Genomic DNA, 25470 nt, shown 5'->3' with positions numbered 1-25470 from the left:
CGGATTTTCCATGTATAAAATCATGTCATCTGCAAAAAGTGAAAGCTTGACTTCATCTTTGCCAATTTTGATGCCTTTGATTTCCTTTTGTTGTCTGATTGTTGATGCTAGCACTTACAACACTATGTTAAACAACAGCGGTGAGAGTGGACATCCTTGTCGTGTTCCTGATCTCAGGGACAAAGCTCTCAGTTTTTCCCCGTTGAGGATGATGTTAGCTGTGGGCTTTTCATAAATGGCTTTGGTGTTGTTTAAGTATGTTCCTTCTATCCCGACTTTCTCGAGGTTTTTATTAAGAAAGGATGCTGAATTTTGTCAAATGCTTTTCTGCATCGTTTGAGAGGATCATATGGTTCTTATCTTTTATTTATGTGATGTATCACACTGATTGATTTGCGAATGTTGAACCAGCCCTGCATCCCAGGAATGAATCTGGCTTGATCATGGTGAATAATTCTTTTTATATGCTGTTGAATTCGATTTGCTAGTATCTTATTGAGAATTTTTGCATCCATATTCATCAGGGATATTGGCCTGTAGTTCTCTTTGTTTGCTGGGTCTCTGTCTGGTTTAGGAATCAAGGTAATACTAGCTTCATAGAATGAATCTGGGAGTTTTCCTTCCCTTTCTATGTTTTGGAATAGCTTGAGAAGGATAGGTATTATCTCTGCTTTAAACGTCTGGTAGAACTTCCCTGGGAAGCCATCTGGTCCTGGAATCTTATTTGTTGGGAGATTTTTGGTAACTGATACAATTTCGTCGCTGGTTATGGGTCTGTTCAAGCTTTCTATTTCCTCCTGATTGAGTTTTGGAAGGGTGTGGGTGTTTAGGAATTTGTCCATTTCTTCCAGGTTGTCCAATTTATTGGCATATAATTTTTCATAGTATTCCCTGATAATTGCTTGTATCTCTGAGGGATTGGTTGTAATAATTCCATTTTCATTCATGATTTTACCTGTTTGGGTCGTCTTCCTTTTCTTTTTGAGAAGCCTGGCTAGAGGTTTATCAATTTTGTTTATGTTTTCAAAAAACCAACTCTTGGTTTCATTGATCTGCTCTACAGTTTTTTTAGATTCTATATTGTTTATTTCTGCTCTGATCTTTATTATTTCTCTTCTTTTGCTGGGGTTGGGGTGTCTTTGCTGTTCTGCTTCTGTTTCCTTTAGGTGTTCTGTTAGATTTTGCATTTGGGATTTTTCTTGTTTCTTGAGATAGGCCTGGATTGCAATGTATTTTCCTCTCAGGACTGCCTTCACTGCATCCCAAAGCATTTGGATTGTTGTATTTTCATTTTCATTTGTTTCCATATATTTTTTAATTTCTTCTCTAATTGCCTGGTTGACCCATTCATTCTTTAGCAGGGTGTTCTTTAACCTCCATGCTTTTGGAGGTTTTCCAGACTTTTTCTTGTGGTTGATTTCAAGCTTCATAGCATTGTGGTCTGAAAGTATGCATGGTATGATCTCAATTCTTGTATACTTACGAAGGGCTGTTTTGTGACCCAGAATGTGATCTATGTTGGAGAATGTTCCATGTGCACTCGAGAAGAAAATATATTCTGTTGCTTTGGGATGCAGAGTTCTAAATATATCTGTCAAGTCCATCTGATCCAATGTATCATTCAGGGCCCTTGTTTATTTACCATGTGTCTAGATGATCTATCCATTTCTGCAAGTGGGGTGTTAAAGTCCCCTGCAATTACCACATTCTTATCAGTAAGGTTGCTTATGTTTGTGAGTAATTGTTTTATATATTTGGGGGCTCCCATATTTGGCGCATAGACATTTATAATTGTTAGCTCTTCCTGATGGATAGACCCTGTAATTATTATATAATGCCCTTCTTCATCTCTTGTTACAGCCTTTAATTGAAAGTCTAGTTTGTCTGTTATAAGTATGGCTACTCCAGCTCTCTTTTGACTTCCAGTGGCATGATAAATAGTTCTCCATCCCCTCACTTTCAATCTGAAGGTGTCCTCAGGTCTAAAATGAGTCTCTTGTAGACAGCAAATAGATTGGTCTTGGTTTTTTATCCATTCTGATACCCTATGTCTTTTGGTTGGCGCATTTAGTCCATTTACATTCAGTGTTATTATAGAAAGATAGGAGTTTAGAGTCATTATGATGTCTGTAGGTTTCATGCTTGTAGCGATGTCTCTGGTACTTTGTCTCACAGGATCCCCCTTATGATCTCTTGTAGGGCTGGTTTAGTGGTGATGAATTCCTTCAGAGTTTGTTTGTTTGGGAAGACCCTTACCTCTCCTTCTGTTCTCAATGACAGATTTGCTGGATAAAGGATTCTCAGCTGCATTTTTTTTACCGTTCATCACGTTGATGATTTCCTGCCATTCCTTTCTGGCCTGCTATGTTTCAGTAGAGAGATCAGTCACGAGTCTTATCGGTCTCCCTTTATATGTTAGAGCACATTTATCCCTAGCTGCTTTCAGAATTCTCTCTTTATCCGTGTATTTTGCCAGTTTCACTATGATATGTTTTGCAGAAGATCGATTCAAGTTATGTCTGAAGGGAGTTCTCTGTGCCTCTTGGATTTCAATGCCATTTTCCTTTCCCAGATCAGGGAAGTTCTCAGCTATGATTTCTTCAAGTACCCCTTCAGCACCTTTCCCTCTTTCTTCCTCCTCTGGAATACCAGTTATGCGTAGATTATTTATCTTTAATGCATCACTTAGTTCTCTAATTTTCCCCTCATACTCCTGGATTCTTTTATCTCTCTTTTTCTCAGCTTCCTCTTTTTCCATAATTTTGTCTTCCAGTTCACCTATTCTCTGCCTCTTCATTCCAAGCTGTGGTTGTCTCCATTTTATTTTGCAGCTCACTGATAGCATTTTTTAGCTCCTCTTGGCTGTTCCTTAGTCCCTTGATCTCTGTAGCAATAGATTCTCTGCTGTCCTGTATACTGTTTTCAAGCCCAGCGATTAACTTTATCACTATTACTCTAAATTCACTTTCTCTTATATTGTTTAAATCCTTTTTGATCAGTTCCTTAGCTGTTGTTATTTTCTGGACGTTTTTCTGAGGGGAATTCTTCTGTTTCATCATTTTGGATTGTCCCTGGAGTGGTGCAGAACTGCAGGGCACTTCCCCTGTGCTGTGGTGTATAACTGGAGTTGCTGGGCAGGGCTGGAGTCAGACCTGATGTCTGCCCCCAGCCCACCGCTGGGGCCACAGTCAGACTGGTGTGTTCCTTCTCTTCCCCTCTCCTATAGGCAGGATTCACTGTGGGGTGGCGTGGCCTGTCTGGGCTACTTGCACACTGCCAGGCTTGTGGTGCTGGGGTTCTAGCGTGTTAGCAGGGGTGGACTGGCAAGGTGCACAGGGGCGGGGGGGGGGCAGAGGGGGGAGGCTCAGCTCACTTATCCTTCGGTGATCCGCTTTGGGAGGGGCCCTGTGGCACCGGGAGTGAGTCAAACCCGCCAGAGGGATGGGTCCTCAGGAGCACAGCTTTGGGTGTTTGCGTGGTGCAAGCAAGTTCCCTGGCAGGAACCGGTTCCCTTTGAGATTTTGGCTGGGGGATTGGCGAGGGAGATGGCGCTGGCGAGCACCTTTGTTCCCTGCCAAGCTGAGCTCTGTTGTCCGGGGCTCAACAACTCTCCCTCCCGTTGTCCCCCAGCCCTCCTGCTCTCTGAGCAGAGTTGTTAGCTTATTACCTTCCAGATTTTAAGTCCCGCTTGCTGTCAGAACACACTCTGTCCGGCCCCTCCGCTTTTGCAAGCCCAACTCGAGGGCTCTGCTTGGCCCGCCCCGGCTCCCTCCAGCCAGTCCATGGAGCATGCACCGCCTGTCCGCCCTTCCTACCGTCTTCCGTGGGCTTCTCGTCTGCGCTTGGCTCAGGAGACTACGTTCTGTTAGTCTTCTGGTGGTTTTCTGGGTTATTTAGGGAGTTGTGGGTGGATCTAAGTGATCAGCAGGATGCGGTGAGCCCAGCATCCTCCTATACTGACATCTTCCTCCCAGAATCGAAATGTGTAGTCTTAAATGCTGATAGTATATAAAAAATGATTAGAAGTTTCAACTATTCACTAACTTAAGAATAAGAATAATAGATTAAATCCAAGGAATGTAGAATGTAGATAAAATGAAAAAGAGTAGAAATTAAAGGAATAGGAAACAAATATATAGAAGATTGTTTACTGAAACCAAAAGTTGGTTCTTTGAAGAACTAATACAATGGATACTGGTGCAGTGACATTGATGAGGAACAAAAAGAGAGAAGGTACAACTACATAATATTAAGAATAATGATGCATATGGGGTGCCTGATGGCTCAGTAGGTTAAGCGTCTGACTCTTGATTTCAGCTCAGGTCATGATCTCACAGTTCATTGGTTCGAGCCCTGCCTTGGACTCTGCACTGATAATGTGGAGCCTGCTTGGGATTCTCTCTCTCCGTCTTTCTCTCTGCCCCTTCCCCACTTGCATGCACAGGTATGTGCTCTCTCTCTGTCTCAAAATATATAAACTTTAAAAATAATGGGATATAATCATATAGGCATTGGAGAAAAATGAGAAAATTAAAATACTATGAAGAAATTTATTCCAATACATTTGAAAACTTAAATGGGAAATTTGTAGAAATAATATAATTTACTAAAACCATACTGAGAATAAACAGAAAGTCTTTGAGTTAATACTTAACATTTTTTAAAAATTTTTTTTAATATTTATTCATTTTTGAGAGAGAGAAACTGAGCATGAACAGGGGAGGGGTAGAGAGAAGGGAAGACACAGAATCTGAAGCAGGCTCCAAGCTCTGAGCTGTCAGCACAGAGCCCGATGCGGGGCTCAAACTCACCAACCATGAGATCATGACCTGAGCCGAAGTCGGCTGCCCAACCAACTGAGCCACCCAGGCACCCCAATACTTAACATTTTAGAAGGAAAATGCCATCTTCTGATTTTTTTTACAGGCTAGTTTTACTCAACTTGCAAGAAACTGGTATCTCAAACCTTATAGAAATTCTTGTATAGAATAGAAAAATAGTGTGGTCTAATTTGTTTTATGAAGTCAGAAATTTTTATTATAAAATCAAAGGATGACAGTTTGAGAAAGATAAATTATAGGCCAATCTCTCTTATGACTATAGATGCAATAATCCTTAATGAATTAAATTGTATATATTATTTATTACTTATATAAATATATTAATAAATCATGACCAGTGTGGGTATATCCCAGTATTGTAAGATTTGCCTAATGTTAAAAAATCTAAAATACCTTTTTATTTCATCTATCACATTTACGAATTAAAGAGAATAATGATATGATTATTTCCATAGATGCAGAAGAAAAAAGCATTTGATAAAATTACAATACCATTCATGATAAAATTCTTAATCAGGAATAAAAGAGATATTCTTTAAATTGTTGAAATTTTCTATCATGAATCTAGAAGTGGTATTATGTTGGATACTGGAACATAAGTCAATTCCCTTTGAGTAAAAACGAAAAGACAAGGATGGCTGTAATCACTGCCTCCCTAACACATTTTTCTGAAAAACCTAATTCATCCAGGGAGTTAAGTGAAATAAAATATGTAAGAGTAGGTACATAAGCACTGTCACTATCTGTAGATTAGATAAAGCTATGAAGGTCATTTATCAAAATAGACAAATATAAGTCCAATAATAAAATACATGGCATTTCAGCATACAACATTTACGATGTGGAACTTTAAAATTACTGTTTATAAAAACATTAAAAATTAACAATAATAGGAATAAATCAAACAAAAGATGTGGAAGAACTATATGGAACTATATAGAGAAAATTATAAAACTTAAGTCAAAGAACTCATAAGTAAATGAAGATTTACACCATATTCATGACTTGGAGTATTCAGTATTGTAAAAAAGACATTTCTTCACAAATCACTTTACATATTTCATACGACTGCAATAAAAATTTAAATAAAATTTTTCATGGAGATTAACAAGGAAAATTCTAAATTTTACATGGAAGAATCAAGGGTCTAGAATAGCCAAACCACTCCAGAAGAAGAATAAGGACTTGCCTTATAAAATATCAAGACTAAACCAATATGATAGTTGTGTAGTGATAGGTAAAATGACCAAAGGCATAGAAAAAAGAGACTTGGAGAAAGCCCATACATGAATAGATACTGATTATTTGACATAAATAGTATTATAGATCTTGGAAGAAAATAAGTTACTATTCAGTAAATGGTACTGGAACAATTGATTATTTGTGTGGAATATTTCAAATTGGATTCCTGTCTTACATAATACAAAAAGATCCATTACAAATGGAGTAAAGTCTTAAATTTCACATTTAAGGAAAAATTAAAGAAAATATTTTGGCAAACAATTTTAACATTTGTAGGTAGAGAAGGATTTCTTGCAAGACTTAAATTCATGCTAATAAAAAAGTAAATGATAAAAATTAGAACAATATCAAATCACCAGGGATGCCTGGGTGGCTCAGTTGGTTAAGCTTCTGACTTCAGCTCAGGTCATGATCTCACAGTTTGTGAGTTCGAGGCCCACATCGGGCTCTGTGCTGACAGCTCAGAGCCTGGAGCCTGCTTTGGATTCCAGGCTGCTGTGTCTCCCTCTCTCTCTGCACCTCCCCTGCTTGTGCTCTGTCTCTGTCTCTCTCTCACGAAAATAAACATTAAAAAAAAATTAAAAAAAAATCAAATCACTCAACAGAAATGTTGCCAAAAAACTTTGATAAGTACTTCACAGAAGAAGATTCCTAAGTAGATAATGAACATCTGAAAACATGTAATTGGCCTTTTTGTAAATTTGGAAATGAAATTTAGAGACTACAATAAGATAAGCATTTTGCCTGTTAAAGGTAGGTAAACATTAAGAAGTCAGGTCCCAGTTACAATGTCAATGAGTTAGGACCACACTGGATAATAATCTGCAAAGTGTTTAATCTGCATATTTCACAGCCCAGCAAATGCACTTGATAGTGTATGCAAGAAAACCTCTTGTACTTGTGTACTATATGTTTGACTTTGTTCGTAGTAGTATTATTCAGAATAGCAAAATCTGGGAACTGCACTAATGTCCTGTGACAGGTAAAAGGATAATAATTTGTGATATATGTGTACATGAATATAGCTATAGCTGTGAAGTGGATGAACTTCAGCTAATGAGACAACTATGTTAGGAATCTTAGGAACAAAATATTGAGATAATTTTTTTTTAAGTCAAGCAAGACTATGTATGTTGGTATCCTTCAAATAAAACAACAAAAAAAGAAAGCCAAACAAACTTTTACTTAGAAATATACACCTATCTATAAAGAAATAAAGATTAGCTAGTTGACATGTTAAAATTATATAAATTGTGAGGAATTGTGCACCATTGTGAATTGCCTATAAGCATTATTTTCATAAACGTCTGGGTCTTGTATGTACCTCAGCGCTTCTCTAGTTCAGTCTCTTTTTATTAAAATTATTTTTAATGTTTATTTATTTTTGAGAGAGAGAGTGTGTATGTGAGCAGGGAAGGGGCAAAGACAGAGAGGGAGACAGAATCCAAAGCTGGCTCAAGGCTCTGAGCTGTCAGCACAGAGACTGATGATGTGGGGCTTGAACTCAAACTTTGCACTGACAGCTCAGGGCCTTGAGCCAGCTTCAGATTCTGTGTCTCCCTCTTTCTCTATTCCTCCCTCAGTTGCACTCTGTCTCTGTCTTTCTCTCTCAAAAATAAATGAATATTAAAAACAAATTTAAAAATGATCTCAAGTCAAAAGCTGAATCTTGAAAAATATGATATAATGAAATGAACATGTAACAGGGACTATAGAGATGATATAACCCAGTCTCCTCATTGTATGAACGGTCAAATCAACAGCATTAATGACTTATCCAGTGACATGTAGCTAATTAACAACAGAATTGGATTTAAACCTGATTTGTAAATTACATTTTTAATTTTTTACCTAGTGAACCCGATCAGCTTGAGTAATTTAAGTTGGGATCTTTCTTTACTTTTTAAAGTTAATTAGCTGAATAATCTTCATTCTAATTAACATATTAGGGAAATATGATTCCCATTTAGTAATACTTCTTATTTGCTATAGGAGCCTACATATACAATAAAATTTTGAGTAATATGGTTAAATATTTATTGAGCACTAAAAGTTATCCAGTATTTATTTATTGTTAAATTTTATTTATTTTGAGAGAGATAGAGAGCAGGGGAGGGACAGAGAGAAAGGGAGAGAGAGAATCCCAAGCAGGTTCTGTGCTGTCAGTGCAGAGCCCAATGCGAGGCTCTTTCTCTAGAACTGCGAGATCATGACCTTAGCCAAAAACAAGAATCGGATGCTTAACTAACTGAGCCACCCAGGCGTTGCTCAAGTATTATATTTAAAAGTGTATACTACATACTGTGTTATTAGAAATCATAAACATTTTAGATCTGTTTAAATGAATTATAGGTATATAATGAAATGTGTGAAGAACGTTAAGTGGAATTTTTAGTAATGATGAGAAAATATTCATAGTATATGTATACAAGTGCTTAATAGTATCCACATTAAACATTATATGTGTTTATGCATCTTTTAATATTATATTTAGTCCATATTCATTAAAGCATTAGCTGTCAAAGTGGTAATTTTTGGTAAATTTCTATAAGGATATATTTAAGGGCAATACTGTTTATATCATGGCTATCGATAAAAGCACATTGTATTTAATCAGGTGTCTTAATCCTCTATTTTAGTTCTTAGAGGACAAAAGGAACTTTGGATCATCTTATGTGGTCAGTTTAATATATTATCCATCTTACTTATATTGGGACCAGAACGTAAGAGATGATGCAAAATATCTTTAATAATTGGGTATATTATTTTAAATACTTGTTTAATTGTTCGGATGGTTCAATAAACAGAGGGAGACACATTTACATCCAGTGACTTGCTTGGATTTTGAGCTATTTTTTTTTTTTTTTAATTTTAAACAGAGATTCCACTTTAGATGTCCAGATTCCCACAGTGAGCCTTCTTGATGGTGATGAGGCTCAACCTCTTTCTGTAACGTTTCCAAAAGGCTGTGTCATCACAGGGTCTTCCAGTGGAATAAATGCTCAGCTCACCTGCCACCTCAGCTTTAAATCATCTAAACCTGTGTCATTTTTCACCGATATTCTTTTCTGTGATAACAGAGATAACTGGTAAGAGATTCTTTTGTATCTGACAGTGAAGAATAATGAGTTTATGTTTTACACCCTTGTAAAATGTTAAATGGAGAGACATCTAAAATAATGACTTTGGGCCTAAAGGTCTTTTTAAAAGTTCTAAATGCAGCATGGTTCCCATGAGAAACAGCTTGATAGTGGTAACTAGCATATACTGAAGCTAGGTTACGTGGGTTTGAATCCTTGCTCTGTTAACTGTGGTGAACTCATTTACTCTTTTGAGCCTCTCTGTTTTCTCATCTGTAAAATGGAGACAATAGCAGAACCTATCTACAGAATCCCATCTGTAATAGTAAGAAATGCCCTGAGTTAATAACTATTGAGTTAATTGGACAGGAACTGGCACAAAGGAAATGTTAAATAAGTATTAAATGAAAATGAGAAACATCAGCATAATGAGTTTCCAAACAATATGATTTTGTTACATGTAGCTTTAACAGACTCAGGGAAATTCAAATACACCTTGGTGAAAACATGATTCTAGATTTCTTACCGTGTGGGACCGGAAATTCTACTTTTAAATTACACCCTGAGCAGATTTGATTTTCCAAATTGTAAGACACCAATGGGTAGAGCAATCAAGTTTGTTAAAAATGTTTATAATGAGAAGTAGCATTGGAGGGAATTGTACGCTGAAGATTAGTGTTGGTGTATGTGCTCAGTGTGATAATTTATTAACTAGTAGTGGGGTTATTACTCTTTGGTGTATTCCTGGTCAAAGACTGACTTCTGTGTTAGGAATTAGAAGGGAGAGAAATGGTACTGGAAATGTTGCATCCAGTGAAAAGTGTGGCCGTAGCCAGGACACAGTTCATGGAGTTCTGCAGACCTCCAGCTTCTTTGTCTCTTGCATATGTTGATGGGTAAAATCATCTAAGTTACACTATGCAGACTCCCATTTTTCTCTTTTGATGCTAACAGCCTGTCTTGTGTTGACATTTAAAAACAAAATTTTAATGGTTTTGCTTTAGGCTCCTGTCAAGCACTGAACTCTGTGCCTCTGTCCTGGGAGACATTCTGTCTTTTTGTACATTGCTGACCTTGTTCATAAAAGTTTAACTTTACTTCAGTCCACAAATTTACACTTTGCCCAGAGCGCTATGGAAGGTCTAGCTTTGAACTCACCAATAAAAATCATGAATAATTTATCCACGAATGTCTTAAAGCTAATGAAGACTCAGACCTCATTACCAGGGTGAGGAGAGAAATAGTTTCACTAAATACTGGGTGGACAAGATTGTTTCTGGGACAGGGGAATAATTGGTTCTAACAGGGGCTGGAACAGACTTCACTGTGTCAGTGTATTGACGTCTGGTCAACTAACAGGATGGTAAGGAGACCTGAAAACAGTCTCTACAAGGAGGAAGTGCTATAATTGATTATCTTTTTTTTTTTTTTTTCTTTCCTTGTCGTTATTGTGTGCTTCCTTTCAGCCTTGAGACTTGTTTGCTCTTACCTGGGTTTCCCCACCCTGCTTACCTTCATTACCCCTAAGCTCCATCCCAACCCTCAGCAAGTGTGGGATAAAGTAGAGCTTTTAGAAGTAATTTAGAAACTTTGAAAATCATAATTGGGCTCCAAAAGGCTTTCCTGTGCACCCAGATGAACAAGAATCATGAGAACTCTGTGGAACCTTAATATTAGCAAACCTTTTACTGATGCATTCATTGTTAACTCCTCATCTAGTTTCCCATAGTGCATAACATCAGGTCTTCTGTCAACTCTCCAAAGCTGGCTTTGCCTTTCTGTAGACTTTCCATCTTGAATCTCAGTGAGATAAAAGAGGTCTTCCACCAGGAAAGGTGAGAGCTTCCCTCTCACCTCAGAATTTCTCTTGGGAAAAAATATTACTCTTTGATTTGTTTTCATCTATTATATTTATTGTGGGTAATCTATGTGTGATCTGCCACATCTTTTGGGTGGGAAAAGATAAATTAGAAAGGGGTCCTTTGAGATGGAGGTCAGTGTAGTAAAGGTGAACTTTAAACAGTGTTTTTTATATACTCTTTGGTGCCAAGAGGTGAATACAAAAGGCATTGCAATAGGAGCAACTGATAATGTCTTGGGGAAATTGGGGATGGCTATTTACTCAGGTTTCTTAGTAAAATCTCAAAGGACAAATTAGACTTGCCAGTGTTCGTCCTAAATTGATTCCTTTTTTTTTTTTTTTTTTTTTTGTGGCATCTAATTTGTCCATATTGGAATGCATGGGTTCAGTACAAAATAAAACACTCATCCCATCATGTTTTGCTTTCTTTTACTCATGCATGACCATTTCATACTGTGGTTCCCCTTGGGGGCTAACCTGCATGGCTTCTTATTTTGTTTCTTTAGACTTTGTCACATTCAGATTGGCTCAGCTGGCCTAAGAGCTATAAGTTATATCCACTATAGAGCTATAGAGCTCTATAGATATAGAGCTATATCCACTATTACTCATGCTAATGTGTCTGCTGCCACTAATAATGGTCCCTTCCACACTCATGAGCCTTCAGTTCAGAGGCTGCACACCCTAGTTGCCTTTTCCCCAAATTCCCCCAAAAATCTGGGGATGAAGGTTGTATATATCTATGGGAGGGATGGTGATGTGGTCAAAGAGTATTACAAGTGTGTAATACTAGGTATGGAAGTTGAAACAGCCTTGTCTTTGGGGGTGATATTTTTGGTGTTTTTGGTTGGATCGATACTGGCAAGGCAGAACTGAGAAGCTGAAAGAGCAGCAGGAGCAGATTGCGAGTCTTGCATGCTTTGATATCCATAACTGAGACAGAAGAGAGCTAGGAGAGGTGATGTTATGCAAATCAAAGCTTGGACACATACAGGAAGCATGAGGTCAACAGCTATTAACACAGGTCAGGTCCTAGATCATAGGTTAGATATCATGAAATCCATACAACAGCCCTGGGAAGTGGATGCTTTTAAGATTTTCACCTCTGCTTTATAGAAGAGGTATCTAAGGGCCATAGTGTGATATAACTTGTCCAAGCTCACTCAAATGTTAATTGGTGGCGCCTGGGTGGCTCAGTGGGTTAAGCATCCGACTTTGGCTCAGGCTAATGATCTCGTGGTCTGTGAGTTTGAGCCCTGCATCAGCTCTGTGCTGACAGCTCAGAGCCTGGAGCCTGCTTTGGATTCTGTGTCTCCCCCTCTCTCTACCCCTCCAATGCTCATGCTCTTTCTCTGTCTCTTGATAATGGATAAACCAAATTTCTGTTTCCAATGATTATGTACTTAGTCACCTTGTTTTAACACTACTTAGGTTGTATAGAATCATACAGAAATCTTTATTATAGTTATACTTTTTTATATGCACTGTCATATGTAGACTTTACAAGGAATAAGAAATGGAATGGTGTGATTTCTCTCCTGTTGTTTTGCATCTCTCTCTCTCTCTCTCTCTCACACACAAAGACACATACCCATTAATGAAGATTTCATGTCTGACATGTAGTAATGATAGTAATTAAAGTGTACTCAATAAGAACTTGGATATTCAGTTATTTTTATTGATGTATTAATTTATTGATGAGTCAAAAACTCATAAATAGTGTCCATGGTTAATGTTTACAGTTTCGATGAAAAAGCCTGTGTTATAATTACTATCAGTAAACAACAGAACATGATTTTTACTTAAAAATAAGCTTATGGGGCACCTGGCCGGTTCAGGCAGTAGAGCATGCAACCCTTGATCTCGGCGTTGTGAGTTCAAGCCCCATGTTGGGTGTAGAGATTGCTTAAAAGTAAAGTCTTTAAAAAATAAGCTTATCGTATATGGGTAGTTAAGAGATATCCTGTAACCCTTTCAGATATTTTAAATTGATAGTGTTTGCAAAAGTCTTCAAATCAATGTATTAAATTGAAATCCAGTATTAAAACAACTGCTAAAGTGGTTTTTTGAAGTTGTACATTTCACATCAATAAAATTTCAAAAAGGAAACCATATATTCTTTGTAGAAATTAAAATATTTTCTTTTCCTACAAAAGAAATGTGTTTATTGAAACAAAATTCATTATGTTTTAGAAGTATATAGTTTTATGAGGAATTTTTGTATCTGTTTATAAAATTGCTTAAATGATATTAAGAATGGCTTTTGAGGGGGGCACCTGGGTAGTTCAGTTCATTAAGCATCCAACTCTTAACTTTAGCTCAGGTCACGATCTCATGGTTGGTGGGATAGAGCCCTGCATCAGGCTCTGTGCTGACAGCTCAGGGCCTGCTTGGGTTTCTCTCTCTCCCTCTCTTCTCTGTCCCTCCCATGCTGGTGCTTTCTCTCTTTTTCAAAATAAATAAATGAACTTAAAAAGAATGGTTTTTGAGAGAGTCAGGGATGCTGCTTTACAGATCAAACTCTATTCTAGGTTAACTTATCTTCCTTATGTTCTAATTAATTCAACCTTATTCTCCTTGATTTTTCTTATTTTTACTTTTTGCATATGAAATACCAATGTAGGGGTGTATGGCGGGGGGGGGGGGAAGGGGAGAGAGAGAGAAGGAGGGATACACACAGACACACTAGTTTCTTTATTGCCTTTTTTGCCCCAAGGAGTATAGTTTATAATTATATTAAGTGCATTTATAGATCTTAAATAAGTTATACTCTTTAGATTTGGGGAATGGATCAAGAAATATACCCCATATGGAATAACAGGAATTCCCTTACCTAGGTAAAGATTTGTGAAACGCATCCTAAGAAACAATCTACCTTGAAGAGAAAGTTTTAACTTATTATTGGTAAAATTAGTGAATGTCTAAAATGTCTGCACGTGGCCCCTAACCAATAAATCAATATAAAATAATGAAGGAGAAGATACAGTTTTGGAAATTGTAATAGGTGTATAATTACATCTTCTTTGGCTAAATGATAAACATTTATTTTTTTTTTTTAAGTTTATTTATCTTGAGAGAAACAGCAAGTAGTGGAGAGGTAGAGAGAGAGAACGGGACAGAGGATCTGAAGTAGGCTCTGTGCTGACAGCAGAGAATCAGATGTGGTGCTCAAACTCACAAACCGTGAGATCATGACCTAGCTGAAGTCAGATGCTTAACAGACTGAGCTACCTAGGCACCCCTAAAGTTTATTTATTTTGAGAGAGAGAGTGCATGTGTGTGCACACATGTGAGCAGAGAGGAGGCAAAGAGAGAGAGGGAGAGAGAGAATCCCAAGCAGGCGCCGTGCCGTCAGCATGGAATCCGATGTGGGGCTCGAATTCACGAACCATGAAATCCTGACCTGAGCCAAAATCAAGAGTCAGACGCTTAACCAACTGAGCTACCCAGGTGCCCCAACTTTAACATTATTATCTGTTAGCAATTTGACATTGTGAATAATGACTGAGGCATTCATTCTTTCATTCAACAAGTATTTATTGAATGTCCACCATGTACCAGACACCATTCTAAGCACTAGGGGTTACTTCATAGATCACAACATGATACCTGCCCTGTGGAGCTTAGAGTCTAGCAGGGGAAAAGAGACAAGAAACAGTACACATAATAAAGGGTAAGTCTGGTACGTGGTTATTGTTGGAGGTTATAGCAAAAAGTACAAGAACAGGGTAATGTCTTGGGGAGTACCAGAGAGGGAGTGACTAGGTCTCAGTAAAGTATAGTGTGATAAGGAGTGTTTCCCTTAAGAGGATGGGATCTGAGAGATGGGAAGGAGAGAGTGCAGTTCAAAAGATATCTGGTAATATCCTTTCGGACCAAGGGGATAGCTGATGCAGGGTCATCCAGGTGGATGCTTACAAAGAGGCCTGTGCAACCTAAGTAGAAGGAGCCAAGGGAGGAATTTAGGAGAAAGGGTTGGAGAGGTAACAGCAGCCCCAGACCCAATGGGACCTTTGGGGTTATTTTAAGGATTTGAATTTTTACATTGAATGAAGTGAGGAGCCATTGCTTGGTTCTGAGCCAGTGAAAAAATGCAACATCCATGACTTTTGAACAGTAATGAGGTTAGCCAGTCATTCCCTACCACCAAAAACTTGTGCTTCCAAAATTATCCCTTTTGTTCATGAAAAGGCTTCTTGTTTCTCGACTAGTTTTCTCATTCATTCATTCATTCATTCAGTATCTACAAAGTGGCAATAATAAACCTGGTTTTCTTCTAGAATTGAGGTCAAAACAAAGTTCCTGGCCTCATGGAGCTTCTATTGTAATGGAAGAAACAAAAATTGATAAATACTATTATATCATAGATTAATGAGGAAATTATATAAGTTTAATGAGATGGAAAGTAAGGGGTACCTCCGTGTATCAGACAGATAAAGCATTTCTGAGGATATGATGATTGGAGCAGATGGTGATTGTGAGAATTTAATGTGAAAATAGTTGTAAGGTACTTGCCTAGAACAGTCCCTGTGCTGGCATGTTGCAATAACTGAGTAAATGTTCTAGAATTGGCATTAGTTTTAAAATCACTATTTTAGATCTCCAGAATGATTCCAGTGGCTACTATAGAGATGGGAATTTTCTTCTATTAAGAGAATGATTGGATCCACCCTGAAGTGAGGGGAAGAATGGACAGGGGCAGTTCATTTATCATAGGGTTAAGGATTGCTTTGGGGAATTTCCACATCGTTAATATTATGTTTCAGTATTGATGTTTATTTTTATGTTTGAAAATGTATCTGATCTGGGAATTCATGCAGAGAACAAATTGATTAAGAGATGCCAGAATGTTGTAATCCCTTTTTCTGCACAGCAAGTTGAGGAGAGGGGAACATTATATCCTGAAGGAGCTTATAATTGAGAATAAAGTCTTGATGCTTTGTGTTGCTTTGTAAGTTTGACTGGCACTTTACCCAGACCTTGCAAAGAATGAAGGTTATGGCTTTGGGAGATTAATTTCATGGAAATCCTAAGGATGCCAAAAACATCTTACTATTTTACTGTGATTAATCCCCAACATAGGGTGTTTACTTTTGTAAAATCAAGAGTTGATTTCACCTGTATGTTTCAGGTGACCAGAAGGTTAACCTGAGTTAGTAGTCCTCTTTGTTAAAATAGCAAACACAGGGCCACCTGGGTGGTTCGATCGTTTAAGCGTCTGACTCTTGGTTTTGGCTCTGGTAATGGTCTCACGTTTCATGAGTTCAAGTGTCACACCAGACTCTGTGCTGACAATGTGGGGCCTGCTTGGGATTCTCTCTCTCTCTCTCTCTCTCTCTCTCTCTCTCTCTCTCTCTCTGTCCTTCCCCTGCTCATGCTCTCTCTCTCTTTCTCTCTCTCTAAAAATAAATATTTTTTAAAAAAATTTTTAAAGAGAAAATACAAACTGAGGCTTCATGGTTGGAAATGTGGTACGTCAGAACTCTGAGGTACTCCATGCATTTTTTTAAATCCCATTTAACACATACCTCTTATGCTCAAAATGGTATCTTCCCTGGGTTTTTAATACCCAAATTTAATTTGAATAACTTTAGAGCAAAGGAAAAACTTCACTTATTTTATAAGGGAGCTACCGTGAGCTATTAAAAATTAAAATTTAAGCCAAATGAAAGAAATCTAAATTCCTTAGTTATCAAATAGATGTTGTGGTGATTTTTTTCTTTTCCTTCTAGAGCAGTGCTTCTCATGACTGGACAGTAGAAACTGGACACTGGGAAGTTTTTTAAAACTATAGTAGCCTCAGTCCAACCCAGAGACTATGATATAGTTTGTCTGGAGGGCCGCCTGCACATTGCAAATTTTAGAAACCTCCCCATTTGAATCTAATGGGAAGTCAAAGTTGAGAACCCTTGCTCTAGAGCATTCTTGACCCTAGATATGACTCACACAGGGGGCTTATTAGGACAGATTCTGAGCCCATCTGCAGACCGGGGCTGATTTAGTAAGTCTTGGGTGGGGCATGCACATTTGGATGTCGAACAGGTTCCCATTTGATGCTGAGGTTGCTGATCTGGACAGACACTGAGCTCCTGTAAAAGGCAGAATTTGTGATCTCATTCTGGATCTAGGAAACAACATCTGTGTTTTAAAAATATCCTCAGGTGATTAATGTGCACAGTAAAGTTCATGAAGCACTGGACCTAAAAGGACTGAATGAGGGAAAATGCCATCAAGAGAGATTAGGTTTAAGAGGGGAACACTTAAATATTTGGAAAGAAATGATATTAACACTAGAAAATGGCATTGCTGTGAGAATCTTTACCCATCTTTCTTTTAGAGTAGGTTTGCTTTATTTGCTAATACATTATCTAACCCAATCTGCTTAAGTGATCTGCATTGTAAAGTATAAATTCCCAATTTATAGCAGAGGAAATTGAGGCACTATTTCTCTTTTCAACCCTTACCCAGCTATGGAGGGAAATAACCTAGATTTGAGATCAAATCCCATTATCTCTATCACACAACTTTGCTTTCCGTTAACTTTTCTTTAAAAAAAAATTTTTTTTTAATGTTTCTTTATTTTGAGACAGAAGGAGAACAAGCAGGAGAGGGGCAGAGAGAGAGGGAGAGAGATGATTCCAGACAGGCTCTGCACTGTCAGTGCAGAGCCTGATGAGGGGCTTGATCTCATGAACTCTGAGATCATGACCTGAGTCCATATCAAGAGTTAGACACTTAACCCACTGAGTCACCCAGGCGCCCCTCCCCCACCCTTTAACTTTTCATATCCTAGGATTTTGTTGTTACAACATGGTTGGTTTACTAAGAAAATTGAATAAAATTATTTTTCACGTTTTGGTATGTCATGTGGCATATAACCCATTACTTGAAGAGGAAGATTTTGGTATTTTGAGGCAAGTTGAACCACATATTATGTTCTGAATGAGAGGTTGATTGGAAATATACAGGAAGAATAGTGCAGGATTGTTTGGTACATGAGGTTGAACTAAAATCATGGCTGCTGATTACGTGGCACACAGTGGTGCGTATCTTTGCCAGTGGTTAAAATCTTTGAAATATTTCTCTGTTGGTTGGTAACCAGCCACTGTCCTAGGTCCTCACGCTGGTGCCTGGCCTGCCTCCAACGCTCCTTTTGAACCCTGGGCCCCCTCAAGACTTAGTAATTAAAGGGTTAATGCCTGTCATAGCCAGAGATGGAAAGATTCTGTACTATTTTCTTTTGGGTCAATCTCACATTATCAATAGTGACTATTGGCTAGAAATGCTGGGAGCATTCACCTGCACCTGTGCTATTTGTGCTGCGTCCCCACACACACTTCCCCTTTCAGAGTACATCTTGTGGCTGGACTGAGACCTTGGTGATTCTTATCATGACTGCAAGATGCACCTCAGTAACAAACAGCAGGGAAGTTTGAAAAAACACAGTTTATTACTCACATGTTTTTAAGGGTATAAGGCACACTCGGGGCCACACAGTGAGGCCGCCAGTAGAAAGAGTGTGCAAGCCTGGTGTTCTGCCTTTATTGGGGTTGAGAGTGGGGTACCTAGGGTTTCAGGGGTTCACTCTTTATTAGTGATTTTAAAATATAAGAGCAGAAATTAAAGTGAGGGAAGGGAAAAGCAAGTATTCAGAGGGTCAGTTACCTAGGTTAACCAGAGATCTCTGGCCTGGGTACCCTGGCTCTTCTAGTTGTATAGCTGGCAATTTGTTTATTTCAGATGCATGTCTTTGAAGTGGATGCCTCTGCAATCAAGCCTAATGTCAGGCACTTAACATTACAATCAGAAAATCTAATTGTCAGGTGCTTACATTACATATTTATAGGCACCTCTCTTTTAGATTGTAGAATTCACTGATCTTCAGAGATAGATATTTTAATGTCACCCTTTTTGCTGTACGAAATGCAGTTTTGTATCCAAAAAACATAGTTAATGTAGTCCTAATGACTTTGGGAGAAGTGGTCCCACACATTTGAGATTGGCTGGTGTTTAGAAGCTTCAGTATCTTTAGCAGTGAAGTTCCCACTAAAGCCTGCTCTGTGAATTTCCTGGCACACGGACTCCTGGGTCCTGCCTGATATAGTCGGTCACTTAACTCCATATGAGTTTGTGGTTTTTCGTAATCAGGAGTAAGATACTGTGTGGCAAACGTCTTGATCGTTTCTGAAAAAGAATGAGTCACAGTCTTGTTTCTGTTTTTGTTTTTGTTTTTGTGTTTTTGCAAGTTGCTGGTTTGAAGGTACTGGATTCTTTATGTCTTCTGACATTAAAAAAAGGAAAATAAGGACTTTGCATATATAGATAAATTAATGCATTAATAAAGTTTAAATGACAAATTGTAATTTTCTACCTTCTTCATTGATATGTGATAGTTATTCCATTCTAAATTTAGAGGTAAAACCCATGGTCTTAATTACAAATATACTGAACATTTCACTAGCGGAGAAATATATTTTAAAATGTGCAGATCTTTTGGTTAAAACTGAGAATGTAGAACTCTTAATTATATCTTTTTCTCTATACAGTAGCATTTTATCAACCTGTTATGGATTCAAAAACATTTTTGATGCATAATAAACCTTGTTAGGCTCACTCTTATTAAAATAATAGCACATTGACATTGACAATCACTTAAATTGGAATTGTGTTGTTTTTTAAAGCATTCAATACAATAAAAAGAAAATGAGGAATAATGAAAGGTGATTCTAATTATTGTTTTAGTCAGTGCATAATTCGGTATTTGTGTAGTATGCACCTGGAAACTTTGGTTCTGAGTCTAGTATTTTTAAAAGTACTCTTAGTCTGCCTCTGCCAGACACCTTACTGTTTTTGAAGGGGCAGGAACTTGCATCACATAAAGGAGATTAGCAGGGAATGAATCAGACCCAGAGTCAAACACGTAGAGCATTAATGCATTCAGGTTGGCAATGTGACCTTAGTAACTGTAGTATATATTGATATCTGCTTTGTATGTGACTTTTTGGGATATTTCAATATTTACAATAAGCCTGTAGGGCCCCATAATAAGCCCCTACAGGCTTATTGTAAATAAGCTCAGTTAGTTAAGCTTCGAACTTTGGCTTAGGTCATGATCTCATGGTTTGTGAGTTCCAACCCCACCTGGGACTCTCTGCTGTTATCACAGAGCCTGCTTCAGATCCTGTCCCCTTCTTTCTCTTCCCCTCCCCTGTTTGGTGCACACCTGTGTTCTTTCTCTCAAAAATAAAACATTAAAAAAAAAAAAAGCCTGTAAATATGTACTTAAACGGGCATTTAAATTAATACTTAAAATAAGTGTATAAAGTGAGCCAAGGACCTCTACAGAAGCTAGAAGCAGCTTCTGAGTTATTCAAAACTCCCCTTATATATTAAGAAGAGCAGTTATTTAGGACTTTCTTAGCTCAAACCTGCTGTCCATTAACAATGAGCCATCCAGAATTTTAGCATTGTGGCTGCTGAAATGCAGACAATAGGAAATCTCAAGAATATGTCAATAACCAGCTAACAGATCGTAACTGAAGACAGTGTTGGAATACTCCCCTGAAACATTGTCTGTCATGTTTTGGGGGGCTGGATTGTACATAATACTGTGTATTTGTCCACCTTTCTTGATGTTGTGTGTATAGATAGAATAGGCAGTACGGGGGGAGTCGAATTCATAAGGGGCTGTGCTTTGTTCTGATATAATCATCTGTTCCTTATTCCTTGACCTAGGTCTGTGGAAGGCTGTTTGTAATGGCACCTTCATTCTATGAAGAACGTTATTTTCATGGTAGATCTGTTAAGACAACGCATAGGATTGTAACACAGTCTCAATTAGAAAGTAGCATATTTATATTTAATCAAAACATAGGGTACCGGTGTATTATAATACACTATCAACAGAAAAATTTCGTAATTGTGCTTTGTTCATCATTCACATATAGCAACATGTTAGTACTTAAAATTTGCACAGAAACTTCAAAAGCCCAGGAACTTCCAATATGGTATTTACCATGTCTTCTCAGATTATGAAAATCATAGTGCTTTTTTATTTTTAATGTTTTTTTTTTTATTATTATTTGAGAGAGAGAGAGAGAGAGAGACTGGGGGAGGGGCAGAGAGTAAGAGGGAGACACACAATCTGAAATAGGCTCCAGGCTCTGAGCCATCAGCACAGAGCCCAATGCAGGGCTCGGACTCACGAACTGTGAGATCATGACCTGATCCGAAGTCAGAAGTTTAACCACCTGAGCCACCCAGGTGCCCCAGATCATAGTGCTTTTAACACAGGTTGCAGAAAGAAAAGTTAACCACAGATGATTTGGTTTCTGTCTTTTCCTCCTTTTTCCTTCTCTTTAACCCCATTCTCTTTGGAGCCAGTGATAGTTCTCTGCCCTGCTTAGAGACTTTTCATTTTAGAGGAAATTCCAATGTCTTGTACTTTGTCTCTCCCTTACTGTTTATGAGCACCTGCCTGATTGCTGGTCTTCGCAGAGCTCTGAGAAGTCGGATCCCCACGCAGTTAGTTGCTGCCTAGTGACCTATTAGTCGGGTTCTCTTCAACTTGCCATACTCAAACCCTGTCTGGCTACTCAGTCCCTTACCTATTTGTAAATTTGAATTGATTAATCAAGGAAATACCTTAACAGGATTATGTTTGATTGCAGTTATAATATTCAATTGCTTTATACATAGAAAATCAGGCATTTAAATAACAAAACGGAGCTTATTATAACAATTCAAACATTGCAAAAGTTGAAAATACCATTAATAGCTTTTCTGCCTTTTAATTCCACATACATGGTCACATGTTATATTAAAAATGTAGTATCTTTTCATATATTACCTTTGGTTACGCAAATATATGCAATTCTAGGTGTGTATGTATGGAGAAATATATGTGTACATAGATATAGACATAAATAAAGGTTGTTTTTAAGATAATATGCCTAATTAGTCTGTGGGTTTTTCCCCCGCATAAGTCACACAACGGAATGAAGTGGGAAGGTAGTCTGGGACTTGTGGGCTAGCTCTGTCACCTTTAAGGTACAGCTTCCAAAGTCTGCTGCTGTTATCTCTACGCTAATAGAATAGAATGCGGGGACTGTAGGTCAAAAATTTTTAAGGAGATGATCTAGGACATTCACCCATCACCTTTACCAATGTGTCACTGACCCAAGCTTAGTCCCGTGGGCAGGCCTAGGTGCAAGTGTGTGTACCTGCATGGCTATGTGGCCTGTTGACTCTTGGGAGGGGGATTCTGTTTTTATCAAGAAGAGGATGGATTCTGGGCACAGCAGATTCCAGCTGAAGTAGGAACAGCCGTTTCCCCTTTTCAGTACTTCCAGTATTTTATTAAGTTTGACATTCTGTAAATCCCTCTTGGTGTTCTAATTGCATTTCAGACATTTGAGGCTTTCAGGCAAAAGCAGATTTGGTCTTCTTCACCAGAAGTTCTGCAAGGCCCGAACGGCCCTGGCACTGGTGCCTAGTTTCTGCCAGCGCACTTGTCCTTTCAGTAGGAACTGTGTGTGGAGGAAGGTGGCAGGACTGTGGACGCTAGCCCCGCCTTTTGTAATATTCCTTTTGGTGCTCAGTTATGTTTATCCTTTTGTGATTGTATTAAATCCTTAGATTTGTTTTTAAACCTATCCTGACTTCTGTGTTTGTCCATTCTGCATTTTAGATTCCTTCAAACAAGTATATTGGTATTGTTGATCTGTTATTAGTAAGAAGGGCTTTGTTCACATACTTTGGGGAATGGCGTGGGTTTTTCTCTATTGACTACTAAAGGTTACTTCCTGCTGTCTTTGCTGATTATAATCTTAATTTGGAGATAATGTAGGGAGATGTTTGTGTTAACATTCCCAATTTGTAAATGCCAGCATCACTTCCACATTTGCAAAGAAACTCCCAAACACTTCTAAATTTGTACTTAGTGCACATGATACTTCCATGGTGATAATTTTCAACTACCACAGCAGTATCAATTTGAGGTTGCTTTTTTGATTAATTGTTTGGAAAGGTTTTTGCTCTTCTTGAAACAACTTAGATAAAACTGTGTGAAATTAATTTACAAACACTCTTGTATCTACCACTCAGGTCCAGAAATATAGCATCCCTGCTGCCCTAGAGATCTCTTATGTATTTCTTTCCCATTGCAACCTGGTTTAATTTATGTGGCCATTAGTTTTCTATAATTATTGCTCTATTTTTGAGCATTTCACATTAGATAGATCATATTGATACTTATGCTGTATGCTTACAGAGGGTGGTAGAAATCAAAATTCATTTATTTCCCTCAAGTTAAAAGAAAGGCAGAATATGAAACACCGGGGTGGCTCAATTGGTTAAGCATCCACCTCTTGGTTTCAGCTCAGGTCATGATCTCATGGGTTCTTGAGTTCAAGCCCCTCTTTGGGCTCCATGCTAACAGCACCAGACCCTGCTTGGGGTTCTCTCTCTCCCTCTATCTCTCTCTGCCCCTCCTCTGCTCTCTCTTTCTCTCTAAAAATAAACAAACAAAAAAAAAAACTTTTAAAAAGAAGGCAGAATATGGTACAACTAGTTGGAATTTCTTGTTTTTAAATTTGCATCCAACTTAAAACTAACAATATTAGTAAGCGTTTCTTATTTTAACACTTTCATTAAATGTATTCAACTATCTTATTTTAATATTCTTCATTTTATGTAATTTTACTACTTAAATTTCTTTGACCTTTACCTTTAGCCTGAACACTTTCAGTATTCCAACCAAATAGAAACTGATAGAGAAAAAATGCTTTTAATAACAGTTTTTCAGAATTTTAGCAGACTGCTTAAATTAATCATTGAACTGCTTAAATTTTATTTAAAGATGAATATCGTCATAGTGAATCTTGGAGGACTCAGTCATGCCCTTACTTTCAAAGTAAAAGTATTGTCTACTTGCATTCACTTGGCTCCCACTTGAAACCATAACTTTAAATACTATACAGCATCACCTTGGCCATTAAGTATTCAGATGATAGTCATTGCAAAAGAAGAGTGATAGGTGACATACACCATGAATTCATACTGATGGATAAGAGCTATGTCAGAGGAAAATTGACTAAGAAGGGGCATTTCACATTTATAGTCAGTAGAATTCTAACAAGTGCCTCAAGATTCTCTGTTCTGCAAAGGGCTCCACAGATTTAGGAGAGATGGGAGGCCCTTGACTAGTCACTTAGTCTCTCCTCACTTAGTCAGAGTTGCTTTAGTTGACCAATATGCCCCTCCTCATTTGTAAACCACCAAGCATTTGGGGTTAGCAGTCTGTACATCTTGCTGTGCAAATGATCATCTCACCTGTTAGATTTTTCTGATTTAGAAATCAATATAAAAGTGGGTTGATCAGTAAGAAATCCATGGGACTGAACCTCCTACTGTGGCTTCAAGGTAGGATTTGCTGCCCAACCATGTGGAATGAAGTCAGCCACCTACTTCCATTTGTCAGTTCCTACAGAATCTGTCACAACTCCACTTGGTCTAAGGTTACACTCCACCAGGCAAGCCTGCATTCCCTGACTGACTCAGGCAGGTTTAGAGGGCTAGACATTTTAGACCAATGGCAGAAATTCTGAAAGGCAATCCCAAGCTCCCTGCCCAGTTGGCCTTATTAGGCCGATAAGGCTGTTCTACATCATCCTGTTCTCCACAGTCTGCAGCCCACCTTCTTGCTCTTATTCTCCACTCTACCTCCACCCTCTTTCTTACACAGGTGTTGATTCTAATAAACCTTTTAAACCCAGGACTGGCTTCTTCCAGTAAACCCAAACTATGTTAATTTGAAGTTAAATAGTATACTTGTTGTGTCCCTGGTGATGGCTATGAAGTGGTCTTTTCTGTTAGCTCAAATGGATCCGGAATGAAGATGTCAGTCACTTTATCCATCCATGCATCCATCCATCCATCCATCCATCCATCCATCTGTGTATGTGCTCACAACTTCCAAGTGTCTTCTATGTGCTGTTCACTGGCCTTTGCCTCTAAGGAGATAGATGAGAGAGAAAAGATATTTATGTGTCAGGGGACTATGAAAATACAAAGGCTAGAAGTGGAGAGCCCAATAAATAAACTATCCCAGACTGACGCTTGAAGAAGCACAGAACTACAGTGATAGTAGTTACAATGAAAAAGAAAGTGGTGAACGAGAGTGATTTTGATTGAATCAATATAAGGACATGGTGACTGATGGCAATGTTGGACATCAACAAACCTTTGAAATGAAAGAAAATTAAAAAGCAGTATATATGGGGGTGCCTGGGTGGCTCAATTGGTCAAGCGTATGAGTCTTGATTTTGGCTCAGGTCATGATCTCCTGATTCGTGAGTTTGAGCCCTGTGTCAGACTCTGTGCTGATAGCACAGAGCCTACTTGGGATTCTCTCTCCCCATCGCTCTCTGCCTCTCCCCCTCTCTAA

At 38.2% G+C, this 25470-nt stretch overlaps 1 protein-coding gene across 1 annotated transcript in view; it reads left to right on the top strand.

Annotated features, from left to right (window-relative positions):
- CFAP47 (cilia and flagella associated protein 47) overlaps positions 1–25470 on the top strand; it is a 544336-nt gene that overhangs the window by 141136 nt on the left and 377730 nt on the right. The window contains exon 26 of the mRNA XM_081794138.1: positions 8963–9172. Coding sequence (XP_081650264.1) covers positions 8963–9172 — 210 coding nt within the window. The remainder of the gene's footprint in view (positions 1–8962; positions 9173–25470) is intronic.

Source organism: Panthera onca, chromosome X (assembly GCF_046562875.1).
Source record: "Panthera onca isolate mPanOnc1 chromosome X, mPanOnc1 haplotype 2, whole genome shotgun sequence".
Taxonomy (NCBI): domain Eukaryota; kingdom Metazoa; phylum Chordata; class Mammalia; order Carnivora; family Felidae; genus Panthera; species Panthera onca.
This window is presented reverse-complemented; position numbering and strand designations above follow the sequence as displayed.